This window comes from Fonsecaea pedrosoi, assembly GCF_000835455.1.
Source record: "Fonsecaea pedrosoi CBS 271.37 unplaced genomic scaffold supercont1.3, whole genome shotgun sequence".
Classification (NCBI taxonomy): Eukaryota; Fungi; Ascomycota; class Eurotiomycetes; order Chaetothyriales; family Herpotrichiellaceae; genus Fonsecaea; species Fonsecaea pedrosoi.
Genome location: NW_013550613.1, coordinates 2,140,945 through 2,155,876, shown reverse-complemented (window position 1 = coordinate 2,155,876; position 14,932 = coordinate 2,140,945). Strand labels below are relative to the sequence as shown.

The 14,932-nt window shown below is 51.8% G+C and overlaps 7 protein-coding genes across 7 annotated transcripts; 3 read left to right on the top strand and 4 right to left on the bottom strand.

Annotated features, from left to right (window-relative positions):
* Positions 1-252: 252 nt before the first annotated feature.
* On the top strand, positions 253-1,728 carry Z517_04681 (uncharacterized protein; the record flags this gene model as incomplete). The annotated part of the gene is made up of 1 exon (XM_013430009.1): positions 253-1,728. One exon carries the CDS (start codon positions 253-255, stop codon positions 1,726-1,728), a length of 1,476 nt encoding a protein of 491 aa, XP_013285463.1.
* Positions 1,729-4,884: 3,156 nt separating this feature from the next.
* Positions 4,885-7,032, bottom strand: Z517_04680 (uncharacterized protein; the record flags this gene model as incomplete). The annotated part of the gene is made up of 10 exons (XM_013430008.1): positions 4,885-5,125; positions 5,267-5,543; positions 5,628-5,708; positions 5,779-5,857; positions 5,915-5,936; positions 6,002-6,224; positions 6,283-6,404; positions 6,455-6,766; positions 6,822-6,843; positions 6,897-7,032. The coding sequence occupies 10 exons, from the start codon at positions 7,030-7,032 to the stop codon at positions 4,885-4,887; spliced, it is 1,515 nt and encodes a 504-aa protein (XP_013285462.1).
* Positions 7,033-7,537: 505 nt separating this feature from the next.
* Z517_04679 (uncharacterized protein) lies at positions 7,538-10,704 on the bottom strand (the record flags this gene model as incomplete). The annotated part of the gene is made up of 6 exons (XM_013430007.1): positions 7,538-8,194; positions 8,269-8,505; positions 8,967-9,326; positions 9,374-9,737; positions 9,793-10,258; positions 10,311-10,704. 6 exons carry the CDS (start codon positions 10,702-10,704, stop codon positions 7,538-7,540), a joined length of 2,478 nt encoding a protein of 825 aa, XP_013285461.1.
* Positions 10,705-11,003: 299 nt separating this feature from the next.
* Z517_04678 (uncharacterized protein) lies at positions 11,004-11,317 on the bottom strand (the record flags this gene model as incomplete). Its single annotated transcript, XM_013430006.1, has 2 exons — positions 11,004-11,232; positions 11,295-11,317. The coding sequence occupies 2 exons, from the start codon at positions 11,315-11,317 to the stop codon at positions 11,004-11,006; spliced, it is 252 nt and encodes an 83-aa protein (XP_013285460.1).
* An 86-nt stretch (positions 11,318-11,403) lies between these two features.
* Positions 11,404-11,874, bottom strand: Z517_04677 (uncharacterized protein; the record flags this gene model as incomplete). Its single annotated transcript, XM_013430005.1, has 2 exons — positions 11,404-11,653; positions 11,714-11,874. 2 exons carry the CDS (start codon positions 11,872-11,874, stop codon positions 11,404-11,406), a joined length of 411 nt encoding a protein of 136 aa, XP_013285459.1.
* A 682-nt stretch (positions 11,875-12,556) lies between these two features.
* Positions 12,557-13,189, top strand: Z517_04676 (uncharacterized protein; the record flags this gene model as incomplete). Its single annotated transcript, XM_013430004.1, has 1 exon — positions 12,557-13,189. One exon carries the CDS (start codon positions 12,557-12,559, stop codon positions 13,187-13,189), a length of 633 nt encoding a protein of 210 aa, XP_013285458.1.
* An 813-nt stretch (positions 13,190-14,002) lies between these two features.
* Z517_04675 (uncharacterized protein) lies at positions 14,003-14,788 on the top strand (the record flags this gene model as incomplete). The annotated part of the gene is made up of 1 exon (XM_013430003.1): positions 14,003-14,788. The coding sequence occupies one exon, from the start codon at positions 14,003-14,005 to the stop codon at positions 14,786-14,788; it is 786 nt and encodes a 261-aa protein (XP_013285457.1).
* Between the last annotated feature and the right edge of the window lie 144 nt (positions 14,789-14,932).

Below are 14,932 nucleotides of genomic sequence, written 5' to 3'. Positions count from 1 at the left end.
GAAACCTGAGATGGATGAAGGGTGGCAGTGACAGTACGTTCTGGAACATGGAAGGAGTGAATGTGGAAGACGGAATGTGCGCATGTGACAAGGTCCTTCTCACTGTGTCACCCTTCCCGTAACTTCACAGTGAGGACCTCACGTCCTCTGCCTTCCAGGACTTAAAGCTCTTTGAATCACCAACACGGCTATCATTCCTAGTAGTATCTGCAACGATCCATCGTGGATTGATTCCATCAACTCATTCATACAATGGCATCCGGCTCAGAATCCACCTTACCACCCCCTTTCGCCAGGTCATGGGAGAGTATCATGCCGTGGGAAATCCGGACCCAGATATTCAGCGAGTGCATCAAGAACCGCTCCGTCAGCCTCTTGTACGCCAACAAGCAGCATTATACCGCGTTCCGCCCTCTTCTCTACGAAAATTTCGTTCTCTCCTTCGTCATCGACCCATCCGCAACCGACTCCCTGGTGGACATACTCGGCCAAAACGGCCGCGTGGTCTGTGCCGCCTCCCCACACCCTGACTACGTCAGCATCGTCGAATACATGCCGACCGACCTCTTTCAGAGGATCGAGATCTTCATCGACGCACCAGATCCAGATGATCCGGGCCAACTGGTCAGGGCTTGGAAGCAGACCACGGGGTTGTTGGCGGCGTTGTTGCCCAGATGGAAAACCGCAGAGGCACCCATGACTATGACAAATATTCAAGTACCCAGAGGTCGTCGTAGCAAGACTGCTCTTCTTCCACCCATGATCGTCCAATTCCGGGGAAAGGAGGGACAAGACAAGAAATGGACTTCCTTTCAGCCTTCTCTTGAGCGACGGGTTTGGAACCACAGCGTTCCAAGCTTCGGGTACTGGGACCCGGAGATGGAAACGACGCCGATCAAACACGGTGGGATTCATTCCGATCTTGGAATCATCATGACAGCTTTTCTCCGAGTCCGGGGTGTTGCGTCACTCAGTTTTGACTTCCCCGGTGAAGTCGATGCACCCCCGAAAGACGTCGCTTCCTTGATGAGAGAAGTGGACCGACTCACTGCGGAGGGGAAGCCTTTTGGCCTGTACGGTCAACAAGACGATGACGATTACATGATTGGCATCGCAGAGGACAATTTCCACCTCTGGCTGGATTATCTTCTCGATGACATGCAAGGCCCCAGTGCCGCACTCGTCCGCGGCGACAGAGCCGAAACCTGGTGCTCTGAGTACGACTTTCTGATGAAGGAGAGACTGTACAATTGCTCACTCGGCAACATTCTGAAACATCACCTGGAGAAGCAATATACCGACCGATGTGTAGCCAGGATCCTCCTAACAACGGCAATCCATGTCTCTTGCTCGCGAGGACTCGGTCAATACAGAGGAGAAGAACAGTCGCAGCGCATGGCGGCGACAAAGCAAAGACACTGGAGCTTTTGGACCCGGCATTTTCCCCGTGGCATCGCGTGCAAATCGGATAACGAATTGTGGCCTATGGATGTGTCGACGAGGACGCGGAGGAGTTGGCTCGCAGGCGGCACCAACATCACTTGTACCCATTGGTCACAGCCCGTATTGGGGCGTCCCCCTGTTTACCTCTGCCCGGTCTGCGGCGACCAGGATGCTCAAGAGTATGACGAGTACAATATTGCAGACGTGTACGAAGAGGAGCAAGATCTTTTGGTCGAGTACCTGGAAGCAAGCCCACTCATGCCGCCAAGGTTTGAGGAAATGTGACTCAGACTACTCCTTCTGATGATCGGGAAGTGTTTTGGATTCCCATGACACCTTATGTCTGTAGCACTTGCCTTCCTACAGCTATCACATAGCTAGATAGGTGCCTTGGGCACTTCGATAGAACTTAGACAGACAATCCATCGCACACCAGCCTTTACAGGAAGGGTCCCAGGGAGCGAGATCTCCGGCAGCTGAGGCCCACATATCTCATTTCCATGCAATTGCTCTCGAGGTTGTTAGTTTGACTTTGACTGCTCGGCGGACACCCTCGTGCTTTTATCGGCGACAGGAGCCCCCGAGGCCTTGCACTTGTAGAAATTTAGGATTTCAACCCATTTCTGGGCGTCCTTTTGCTGAGACGCACCCACACTTTCAGAGGCGCTCCCTATTCAGCACTCAGACTTTTCTACCGTCGCTTGAGCTTCAGAGATTCTACTGTTGGCACCTGCTCACAGGCTGTCTTTTTGTTTGTCCGCAGCTTCTTTCTTTCCGCGAGTTTTTCTTGTCCGGTCGTATACGACGCCATTACTCTTTCCTAGCTCCATCAACAGCCTTATCTCTACACCTTTCCCTACAATTCTTGCACATCTACATCACCACAATGGGTTCAACAGGCCACGAGATCTTCCCCGTATCTCTTTAGAGAAACCCGGCCCCCGTCGACACACCATTCACTCTTCGCTCGCTATAAACACTTGACGAGAAGATAGATGAGGGGCACCTGAAGATGTACGCCAGTTGCAACAATTCCATTCTCATGCGGGCTTGACCGACCTCAAAGCCAGGTCGGATCCTGGGGAATTGGAAATGAAGATCTCTCCCGAGACATTGAGAGTCTGGAGACAATTCTCCCAAAAAACCCTCAGCCACCTGGCGGCAAGGCCGTGGCCGTTCGTGGCCTTTACGGAGCCGACCTCACAACCTCCCAAAGAACGGCACGCCTGGCACAATTCGTCTCCACCGGCTTGGTGGACGGCCCTATCGATGCTGTTGGCGAAATGACTCCCTGATAGTTCCGTATTGGCAGCGGTAATCAGCCCATCGATAGAGAGCTGGACCACGTTTCCCCGTATTGCGTAAATCTTTTTATTTAGGTGTTGACTCGGTTCCGGCTGCTCGTGAGCCCTGATCTCATTAAATTGACCGTCTGGCAGGCTTGATTGCTCTGACGCCGCGGACGGGCGGAAACTTGGCGAGGACAATGTAGAGGGAAGGACATCTTCAAGAGAGTCAACAAGTAGTTTATGTCCGAAGTCGGCATTATAACCAAATCAAAGTGAGCCATGTTGAGTGCCGGGTTCACGCCTGAGGAAGTGACCTCACTTGAGAGAGAAAGATACTATTGAAAAGACGCGCCTGCCGGTTTCATGTCTCTGATCCGCGTACACTAATAATAGTGCTGCCTGGCCCAGAAATGGTAAAATGTAAACATAGGGGTCCTCAGCCTTAAATGACGTTTGGTCAGACCAACTCAGTAGTGTGGCGTCATGTCTACATAGGAGCAGTATATGGGTATGTAACCAGAGGCCTTCCGGACCATAAAATTCAATGGGTGCTTTCTTATGCACAGCGTGTCTGGACAGCTATCTCTTGTGACCGAAGAGACCTTCGCATCCAACTCAAACAGTAATATCGTAGACTGGCGGCCACCCATCTCATCCAGCGTGGTTTTTGATACCTCAGGTATTGAAATGGGGCGAGGCTCTTAGCCAGAGGCATCGACTCGTACGGCGGTGGGCATGGTGTTGGCAGTAACGACTATCGCACAGTAACAATAAAGTAGCATCGAAGATCCTGCTCAGATAGATTCCATCGAAAGGTATTATGATAATACTAGTATTAGCGCATATCATAAGTTATCGAAAGTATCATAATACTTCAGTAGAAGCGTTTGGGGGCCAAAACTAACAGAAGGCCGAGTAAAGGGTTGGGGCGGAAATTTGAGAGCGCCTTTACGCTAGACTAGATGTAGATAGACTAGGCTAGATATAACTACGCTAGTCTGGATAATTAATACTATCCAATTCATACTAGTATTGTATCAGGGCTTATCGATACAGTATCAAAACCACTCTGATCTCATCAGCTACGTCACCTGGTTCTGGAGGAAGGATTCGATGCGTCGTTGGGTTCAAGCTCCCATGCCTGTCAGGAAACGAGGTAACCCCCGAGGCCGGCGATCCAGACTGAGAAGGTGGCTTCGTTTCCTGACGGGTATGGGAGCCTGAAGCTGAGAGTCTCGGTGTCGAGGAAGTAGTGAAAGAAGAGGCAGAGAGGCAGAGAGCCAAGTTATTTATGATGACGGCACACCACAGGATTATTATCTAGTGAATACCAGGGGGAGGGCTCGGCAGGGCCGTGACACTACAAAGTATTCGCTTGGTAGTCTTTTCTAAAGCCAAGCTTTCCTGGCCACGCCGATCCAGAGAAGACTTCCTTCCGGCGAAATGTACGCCCTCCCTGACGAGGGTACTCCGTGACCCGAATCTCTGCTGCGCAGTTAGTTGTGCGAGGATTCTGGAGATTGCGGGGGGGCGTGTGAAGCGCAAAATCCTGATAACGTCGTGGACGACATCAACGATGAGAATGCCGCTCAGGTTGGGGGCCACGAAAGTACGGACCTGCATGCATAGTAGCGTGTGTTGTGGCTCTACGACTATAAAGCTGTCAGGATAACTCTGTGGAGTTGATCACAGCACAACGTTCAGAGGATCTCCCCAAAGCTGAGAAAAAGGGGGGGGGGGGGGGGGGGTTGGGAGGGCACCCGGCAATTACACATACATGTATACCAAGTATATACCGCTCACTGCCTACCTAGGTACCGCCAGTACTGTCCACTCATGTTTGGGTAACCACGGCGTCCCAACAGCCACTCAATGAGATATGTCTAAATTCTGCATGGTTCCCGCCAGCCCTATTGATGGTGCGAGACGACAAATGATGAATGAGTCAGGCACTAGCCCATAACAACGGAGAAACGGAGGTTGGTTGTCACAATGGCAGGGTCTGTCCTGCCCACAGAATCCTCGAACTTCCACGTTGTTCTGAAGAGTCAGAACGAGAGAGAGAAGAGTCTGTGACTCGAGTGACTAGAATAAAGAAGGGCGGACAGATTTCATCCTGCAGGATTCGCCAGCGCTATTTGTCACCTCCGGCTTAGACCAGCTCTTCCTGGCCTTTAGCTGCGACGACTTCGATCTGTTCCATCACCACACCTTCAGTCTTTTCCTTCTCCACAAGACCCCTGCCGTCCAGGGTCATGTGCAAAACGACCTCGTCGCCAAACAATGTCCCCATTTCCTCGACGGGGAGTCCGCGTGTTTCCGGAACGAAAAAGTAGACGACGACTTCGCAGACGATGCAAAAGGCCATGAAGATCAGATACATTCGCCAGGTTCTGCACACAATACGTAAAAGACAAGGTTAGTCAGCGAAATGGATGCCAAATAAAATTCGTGGGGCGCAAACAGCAAGTTGATAGGTGTGTGTAGGTAGCAGATAGCAAGGGATGGGTGATTTTGGGGTCTTATTGACTTACATGTTGCGAAACGCAAGCGGACCTGGCGTGGAAAAGGTGATGAATCCGACAAAATAGGCAAACATGCTCAAGCCGATGCCCTTTGCTCGAATCGTCGTGGGGAATATCTCGGCGCACCAGACGAAAGATGGCGCATCGATGAACTGAAACAGCACAATGAAGAGGAAAATGCAGGCCACCGCGGCGCCGTTGCCTGCTTGGTTTGCCGTTCCTAGATATTCCCGTTGGAGCACAGCTTCGATCAGGAGATTGACGGCCAGGGCAGGAAAGCCGATCACTAAAAGTTGGAAAAGAAGGGTTAGGTTATCACACTGACCTTAACGATCGGGGGGAGCAACAGGGTGAAAAGCTCCAAACCTACAGAAAAGTCTCCTCCGTCCGAACTTGTCCATGGTGAAACAGGCCACAAAGGCAGCTATGGTACCAACAATAGCATAAATGGCTGGGTGCCGTAACCTCTTATTAGCCTTTTGTCGAAGGGATTGTGAATCATCTCCATGCGGCAAACTCACCATAAACCAGTAACGGCATGACACCTTCGAGGCCCAGCGTCCCAAAGATGCGGACCAAATAGTTTGCAATGCCATTGACCTGGGAAAGATCAGCCAGGCCGAAAACAAACACTTATCATACCGCCGGGCAACTTACACCAGTCGCTTGAGATGCAAACCTACCGCAAACCCGTCAGTTTCTTATACAGACAATGAGGAGATCATTGAACAAATTTCGGCTCACATGATAAAGAGCACGAGAAGCGAGCGTTTCCGCCAACTCGGCTTCGTGAACATGCGGACATAGCCCGATTTCTGCTCCTTGTCCTTTTCCACCTGTGCGCGGATCTGGATGAATTCCGCCTGGGCACTAGAATCTGTCGGGTCGTCGGGGTCGCGATGGAGACGTTGAATGACTTGGAGCGCCTCTTCGTGACGGCCTCTCCAGCACAGGTACCGAGGAGATTCTTTATCCTTGTGTGTCAGATACACGTTTCAGGAACAGAGACAGATACCAAAACTGACCTGGAACGAAATATATTCCGACGAGGAGTCCGAGCGGACCGACGCAGGCGAGGGCAAGCGGTAACCGCCATTGCAAGGTCGCGTTCTCTGCGTAGTAGGTTGCCACCGACACCCAGGCGACACTAGAACATGTCAATGACGTGTGCGAAGGCCAGAAGGATGCAAAGCGTACGCGACATATCCGATCCCAAACCCCATGACCGTCATGCCAGACATGAGTCCACGACAATGGGGTGGGGACACCTCCGTGAGGTATAATGGGACGAGACATATCAACATGCCGAGACCAAATCCGTGTAGGATTCTAATTGTGATGAGCATTGCCAAGTATGGAGACCCGGCAGTCCATCCGGCGCCAATCAATGAGAACAAGGCAGACACTACAAGTGCCCTTTTGCGTCCAATCCAATCAGCCAGCCAGCCTTGAAAGAGAGAACCAAAGGCAGCTCCGGCCGCAAAGAGGGCGTTGACGGCGCCCAAGACGCTGGAAGATCGGGTGGGTCAGGACCTTTTCCTTGGAGGAGGGTAGTCAAGCTCACTTTGCTGTATACTTGCTCGTCGCTGTGATATCTATTAGCATCATAGCATAACCTCGAAACCCCCTGGACACTTACGATCGAGGTTGAAGTCCTTGTAGAAGCCAGGTTGGCCGATGCTGGTGATGAACACTCCAAAGCCATACCCGTACCCAAACGTGCCAATGGCAACGATCATGCCGATGACAATGTTATACACTGTAAGTCTCGCCATTTTGTACTGGAGCAAGCGTGACAAGAAGCTGAAAGCTCAATAGCGAAGTCGTTGATTCTCTCCATGATGTGCCATCGTTCACTTCTTCTAATACAATCTCCACACAGCAGAAGTAAGCGCACAATAACCGGACACCGAGGCAGCTTCAGCTATGAGTACTTCAGCTAGTCTAGCTTCAGAAACTATAAGAGGCTGGTATCCGAAGCTGCCCCGTGGGGAATCCAAAGTATCGTGTTGGCGTGAAAGCTGGGTGTGAGGAAGACGAGCGGTAATAGAGCGGTCAAAGCAGAACTCTGACAGTTCACCGGGTGCTGGCGATGGGCAGGAATAACCGTTTGGTCGAGCGTGTGTGCAGCCAGTGGTGACGAGGCATCCTATGGTGAACCATATTCTGACAAAATCAGGTGGCGTGAACAGTGGGGCATTAGCGATGTCTTAGCAACGGCTCTTCCTCCTATTGGACACAGAAGCCAAGTCAGGTACATGGTGAAAACACCGTGCCACGTTACTGGAACAGATATCCCCACTTTGCAGAGAATTCACGACCGATAGCCCAAGATTCTGGATCCCAGGTCGCGCGGCGGACCTCGTGTCGAAGAATCAGGCTGGCCATCCCAAACAAGTCCCTAACAAAGTCGTCCAGATCAATCAGCCCACCAAGTAAAATCATGTTGTCTCGCAACCGAGGGAAAGGGAACCGATCAATCCAGCGTCGATGGGGTACAGCCAGCTGCAGTGGGGATGGCCGCAGGGATTCAGGAAGGGTCAGATATTCTGGCGGTGACTTTACTTCTTGGTGAGATCCTTCGCATACTGTGCCTTGCATGAGGCCATGCTGACCTAGGGCTGAGTAGATGGCCCAAGCCGGCCAACAGAGGAAATAATGGTCTGTGGGCACTCCATAGAGCGATTGTTGCATCAAACGAGGACTGACAACGGACAAGGTTGAATGCGAAAGCTCGAGTGCGTGTATCCGTGGTGATGGACCGGGCACTACTTCTTTGCCGGGAGCTGTCTGGTTGATAGACTCGGTCCGTCGGAGCTGACTAGTTTCCCTGTGGTGAGAGGGTGTGCTGCTGTCACTGACGGCTTCGGCTTCTTTAACCACCCGCGAGAGGAGGCGATTTCCTAGTGGCCCGTCATTAGCTCCTCGTTTGAACAACTATATGCCGTCTGTCCAGTGCCCCAGAGCTTCAGTGGACAGGAACGAGGAGGATCAAGAAAGCGACAACTCACGTCTCGCTCGCTGTGCCAATCTATCTTGTATCCGCTTCCTCTCCCTGGCATCCTCGACCCCGATCCAGTTATCGGCCTTCGCCTCAGTTCTAGGCCTTCCTCTTTTCCGATTCTCAGCCATACGTGGGGCTGTCGAGCTTCGGCAAAGTGCTTCACCTCCAGGGTAATTCCAATAGCAAGTGTGCCGGCTTTGTGCTGAAGGCTGATTCTGAGGAGTTGCTGCTTGCTCGAGCCTTGCTAGATGATGCGGAGTGAGTCTAGTTTCTGACAAATTTTATACCTCACGGAGATGCCTATTGCCGAGGGCAAAGCAGCCCCTGCAGTATAGCATGATGTTCTCTGTCAAACCCGCCGCGTCTTGCCCCGCATTGAAGGGCAGAAGGGGCATTTCCGTCAGAGCCAAGGTCGGCTATTCCTTGTCATTCTGATTCGTCGTAATAACCGGGTTGATGCAGTTGGCTAGCATTTTCGTCCCAGTCTTGTCAACAGACATCGTATTTCTAAATTCTGACAAAATCGGGGATCCGCTTCTTTGACCGCCTGGGTCTCGTATATGCTGTCCCAACACGAACACTTCGCTGAGTGCCACAATTGAAATGCCGAAGAATTTGCGCTGATGCAATTTTGGCTGTGACGATGTTGTAGGTCGACGCAGCTTGGAGCACTATTCAACGTAAGAGTGGAGAACCTCATCCTACCTCGTCAACTGGTTTCTCCATGAGAAAATCACAGGCTTCATCCCAAAAGTTATGACACAAGTCTCCGAGGTCATATTCTAGAGGCAGGAATTTCTGCGATACGCTTTTGACGTATGGCCACGAATCCTTGTCGATGGCCATGGATGAGTCTCGCAGTTTGAGAGCAAAGCTCGAAACGCGTGGACTCTGGCGTGCAGCAAGTCCGCCCACGATTGTTGCCCACAAGAGGAATTCATGGTGTGTCTGCCAATGTTGACAAAGAGCACATTCTTCCAGAGCTTGCAGGAGGAGTTTCGTCACCCTTTCGTGGAAATCACCAATGATCGGTAATGTCCAGGCGAACTCTGCCAGCTTTCGCACCTACGAGTCAGCATTGACCCTCATAACCGAGACCGGGAGGAACTCACAAAAATAATAAAAGACAGACGGGCGACTTCCAATAAACAATCTCCTTCTGATCGAAGTCGCAAGGCCTCGTGCTGTATAGCGCGACGAGCGTGGACCATGAGCATGAAGTCTGGACTTCTGCGGGAATCGCGAAGGCAGAGGGAGAATGTCTCGAGAAGGACTCGGACTTGACGAATGATGTGATGTAACCGAGGACCGCCGCGGAGAGCATCCAGAAAGACAAAACCGTCTTGATAGGTCGCGAATCGAGATTCCACCACATCATCCCATGTCTCTCGTAGTGAGGCCACGAGGTATGATGCTGGATAAAAGGGGGGAAAGACCGGTTTGGTCAGGGTCCTTAGAGAATGAAAGGTGTCGACCCTGAAGTGGTAAGCTTTTTAGCCTGGAGGGGGTATATCCTTTGGGACTCACTTACATTGATATCATGTTGCTCAGGCCGTGTAGTGTCAAATTCTTCAAGCCTCCCTTTTGATTGACGAGCGTCCTCAGAGCGTGCAAATGAGCCCGTTCGAATTCCAAACTGGAATAGAATTCATTGTCTCGGTACAGGGGAGCGGCGAACCGGGGCTGCTTCCGCGTACGGACGGAGCCATGAATTGCCAAAAGAGTTATGGTCCAGAGCACTTCGTCCGACGCAACCCCTTCGTTGTCCTCTATGGCTCGTCGAAGATGTTTCAGAGCTTCTTGTTTTGACTGAAGTTGAAGCATCTCATTGTGGGGTGTTGTGCCGTCGAAATAAGATCTGTAGCATTCGCCTGCATATATTGTCGCAAAGAGGCAATGTGGAGCCAGCAGCGAAGTACGAATGGCGGTTACTCGAATCTCTGTAATCGCGGCATCGTGCGTGGCCAAGGCGAAGGCCGGCCATTGGTGGATCAAGGCTTCAACAATGTCTCAGTCACAATTCCTCCGGCGTTGACACATAGTCCCTACCGTCATCAAATATTTTCTGGACTTCGGCGGAGAGTTCCAGTTGACCAAAAAGGTTGAGTGAGCCCCAGCGGGTGGTGTCGAGCAGAGTTCTCGGTGAAGGCGGAGGCGGGGTGTTATCCTGAGTTGTAGAGGCATCGCTCATCTGGAGGGTTGCGCTCCTCGTCATGTCCCATAAGTTGCGGGTTCTGGGGAGCTGCTCGGTGGAGCCTGGTGAGGTGGAATTCGGCTCTGATTGGTGTATATTGTGCAGTCTCTTTCGTTGTAAGCTGCGAAGTTCTCGGTTCTTTCGATGGGAAGCCAGAGCGGTATGCTGGTGCCGACGCGAAGATTGAAGCTGCTTATCGACGTCATTGGTGCGGCCATCTTCAACCCAAGGCAGGAAGATGAACTCCATGATTGAGAAAGATACAAACGGTGAAGTTGAACAGATGAGGATGAGCTGATGTTGCGGGCGAAAATTTGTAGGCGCAATGACCACGGGGTAAGCAAGTCAAAACATGATGCGGGATTTTCCGCTCTCCGCTGCGCCCCAATACATATAGACATGTCCACACCCACTGGTCTCTACAGAACAACGAAAACAGGCAAATGCTCGAATGATAGTGCCTTACTTTGTATTCACGCTACCAAACAGTTGGTGTTGGCTGCCATCCCAACGCATCGGTCATCGTGTCAAGCATTCAGTTGACTTTGTTACAAGATGCCAATGCAGATATCGCCCTTGACTTTGGCAATGACCCGAATGTCCACTTCAAGGGCCAATCTCACGTGCACTTTCAAGCTTCCTCCCATATTTTCAATGTCCTTCTTGGAAAAGCCCTTGGGGATGTAGTCTGGAGTGCTGTCGCCAACATCACCCTCGGCGGGCTTAGCGACCTCCCCCAGACCGCGACCTCCTGGGGCGTTGTCAAAAGTGTCATTCCTACATTGACCATGATTAGAACTAGTAAAGATCCAAGTGAAAAGCAGACAAAATGAACTTACAGATCCTTGGTTTCGCCTGACATTGTTCGTGTCTGTTTTCCTTTGCCTGGATGAGTCCCCGGTAGAGATTGCTCTGATTGAGGCGACTTGTCGGTTGGCAGTCGAGCTATCAGTGTGGCGGTGTGTTGGGTTCCTTCGCGCTTTCAGCTGTACGATATCCGCTAAGTTTCGTCGGCAGGTGAAACAAGGCCTCCTGAGATTGTGAATCTGGCTTGCGACTTGTTCTTGGGTGATGAAGAGTTATCGTCAAATCTTTCTCGAGGTGGCCGAGAGGATTTCTGCTAGGAGTCGCGATCACTCGAATATCAATGAGTGCTACGGTGCTTGAAACGATTGTCCAGCGCCGTTTCCGCTTGATCCTTCCAAGGTCAACCACAATGCTCCTTTCCCGAGAAATGGTCAGGTTAAAAGACACTTACAGTGGGGTTGAGGCTTGAATGGAGCTTGCTGACGGTGGGCGGTCTGTATTCGAGAGGCTGGAGATGTGGAATTCGGGTCGGAGGAGGCTATCGTCATCAAAGATGTCCGGGTCTTGCGGAGCAGTGTCGACAGTCGGTGATACTGGGTTGTCACGGTTCATGGCGTACCTGGCTTGAGCATTGAGCATCCAGGCACGCCTTTAGTAAGGTGATCTGTCGGAAAGCTGGACCGGTAGGATCAAAGCAGCTCTTGCCAATTCCAGGAAGCATGATATCGTCGATGCAATGCGCCTAGGGCTTGCTGCTCAGTCGGTCCAGCGCTGGCCAGGTCTCCGATTGGCCATCTCACGCAGGAACCAAGGTTTCAAAGCTTCCAAGTCACAATGGATGGACTCCACCACCACCATGGAGATGTGAACCGGTGCATGGGTCGCAGGGAGGAACGAGAAAGAAGCAAGGAAGATGCCGGAAATGCGCAGTGATGCGCCTCGTAACAGGCGCAGGCAAATGCCACCAACGCGTCCAACACATAAATTACGTCACAATGAAGTGAGCCTTCGCCCGCCATTGACCACAAATACAAGATATTCAACTTCATCTCCACCACAAGGCTGCAGCTCAAAAGCCACTTGTACGAGTAGGATCCTCAGCTCGTCAGGTGCCTCATGCAGAATGCCACTTTGACGGGATTGACAGTCAAATCCTCCTCTTTCGGGCCGCCAACATACTGCCGATCAAAGTGGTGCATCACCCGCCTCTAGATTCACCCACCCCTAGCTACCACTACTTAGTCCCATCTCCATCGCATTTCACCCCTGGCTTACATTCCTGCACTGACAAACAATGGTGCTCTCGTTAGTTACTTTGGCGGCCACGGTGCCTCTGATCGCCACATCAACCATCCAGCTTCAGGAACAGAGTCAACGGAAACAAGAAGAGAGCGAGCTTGAGCTCAAGAGAGAGAAATGCCATCTCAATGGCCGGGCGACAAAACGAATGAGTGCCAAGCGTCGAGAGCAGTTCCAGGACATGAGGGTGGTGTTGGATGACGGAAGCCTGTTCCTGGAACCCAAGGCGGTCTCGCAAAAGCATTCCTTCACTGGCTACTTCCTTCCATACCCAGACAGATCTTACGACGGCATCGTCACCACCATCAATGCCGAAAACATGCTCAACTGGATCTTCATCAACAAGGACACCTACCGATTGCAGTATGGTATCCGCGCAGAAGCCCAACCACAATGGACCGGCCCAATGACCCTGGTACCTGGTCAAGCGTTGGAAGAATGGAGGATAGCATTCAATGGCTGGGAAGGTTTCGTGGCGGTCCAGGAGGGCGACGAAAGATGGGCCATCTATTTCGACAAGAATGACAATGGTTTGGCGGGGAAAGTTGAGGGAAATGCCGTGGTGGAAATTGAATTGGTCCGGGCGCCTCTGGAACAAGAAACGAGGAGTGATGAAGAGCCGGACTGAACTACATTCCCATGGTGGAGCCACAAGCGAGTCTGGCGTAGAACTAATGGCCAAAATGAGCCACGAGCACCCTGATTTGGATTTTCTCTTCTCCTCTTGCCTTACTTTTGCCGGAACGTAGCACATATTTGGGCGAGTCCGGTTGTCCTAGGCGAGTACCTTGCGAGCTTGGTAGGGCTTGCAGATCAGTGGGTATCGAGTCGGGGCGCTTCAGGGCTTCCGAAGCCACCTGCGAGCCGATCCTTCTGCGCCGTGGACGACTAAGTCACCCGTTGTCGACAAAGCAGTCGGTCAGAACAAGGCGAAATCAGAGCTTCAAGTGACTGGCATACTCAATCACACATCCGGAGAGTCTAGACCTTCTTGTTTTACACCGACAAGCGTGTGTTGGAGGCCCTGCGACCCTTGGGCCTCAACAAGCCATTTGGCATGTGAAGGGTCGTATCGATGAGAAATACGTGGTCAGGACTTTAAGCCAAGTGAGCTGTTCAGGTGAAACGGAAGGGTCCGTTAACATCTGCAGGGCGCTGCGAATCAGACGGAGACAACTGAGTGCGATGACGTCTTCGGAAGTTGTAAATTGTGCGTATAGAATTCCAAGTGGCTATCGTATTCTAGCACCATTTGGAACCACCTGCCACCTGGTATTCCGTAGATGGTTGGTTTGTGCCATGAGGCTTGCCAAACCAATTCTCTTGCTTCCTCTGACCTGTTTGTTGTCTGGGTGGAGCTGCTCCGTGTACACCCTGTTCCTCGCATGGTTGTCATATTGTTGTCAGGCAGCACTTGCGATGAGGCAATGTTGAGAATAATATGTTCTACTCGTCCACCGATACATCACAAGAAGAGGTCGAAGACACTCGTAGTAATGGGCTAAATGCTAGAATGGGCCAGTCCGCATCGCGACCAAAAAAGCAGCCAGCAGCTCCCGCGCCGGAGGAGGAACAAGAAGGATGGGGTCTCTTCCACTCTGGTCAAGCGACGTCTGTTCCTGAATGGACGGATTCACAGCAGATGCACGAGGAAGACTTACCTTCCGCCGACACTGCTCCGGGAAACACAGAGGATATCTCGGGGGAAGATGAGACCCAGCAAGATCCTGCAGCGCGACGCGACGGAGCCTCTACTCATGAAGATGAGGATCAGACACAATCCCCAGCGTCGCACGTAATCGACTCAGCGCATGACGAGCAGGATGACAGAAGCGAGGGGCCTGATGACGAACCAAACCGACCCGTTGAGATGAGTGCGAATGGGCAGAATGCTGATCCCAACCCCATCAGTTCTGGGGAAGAGACAGCAGATACCCAGACACCAGAGCCACATGAGAACATGGCCGAGCGAGAGACCAGTAATCAAGGCAAAGACCAGACAAAAGAACCCAGAATAACGGAAAGTGTCCCAAAGCCTACCTTGCAAGCCAACGTCGGAAAACATACGGCGACCAACTCCGCCGACCGCGCGCCGTATACCTGGTTTGACATGGTCATTGATCTCGATGATCCCAAACCTCTTGGACCGGCTGGATATTTCTATGGGCCTTCAACGATGCCCGAATTGCCGCCCTTGGGACCCAAAACCAGTATCCATGTGCTATAACTGACGGGCGACATGGCGAAGCATGCTTCGCTCTCAGCTTCCGCACACTTGCTCCACAACGATAATTGTTCGAGGTAGTCACCCCCCAAATTGGTTTTGTCACTGTCAGACGAATGCTGCGTCGTAAAAAGGGGATCTAGAGGC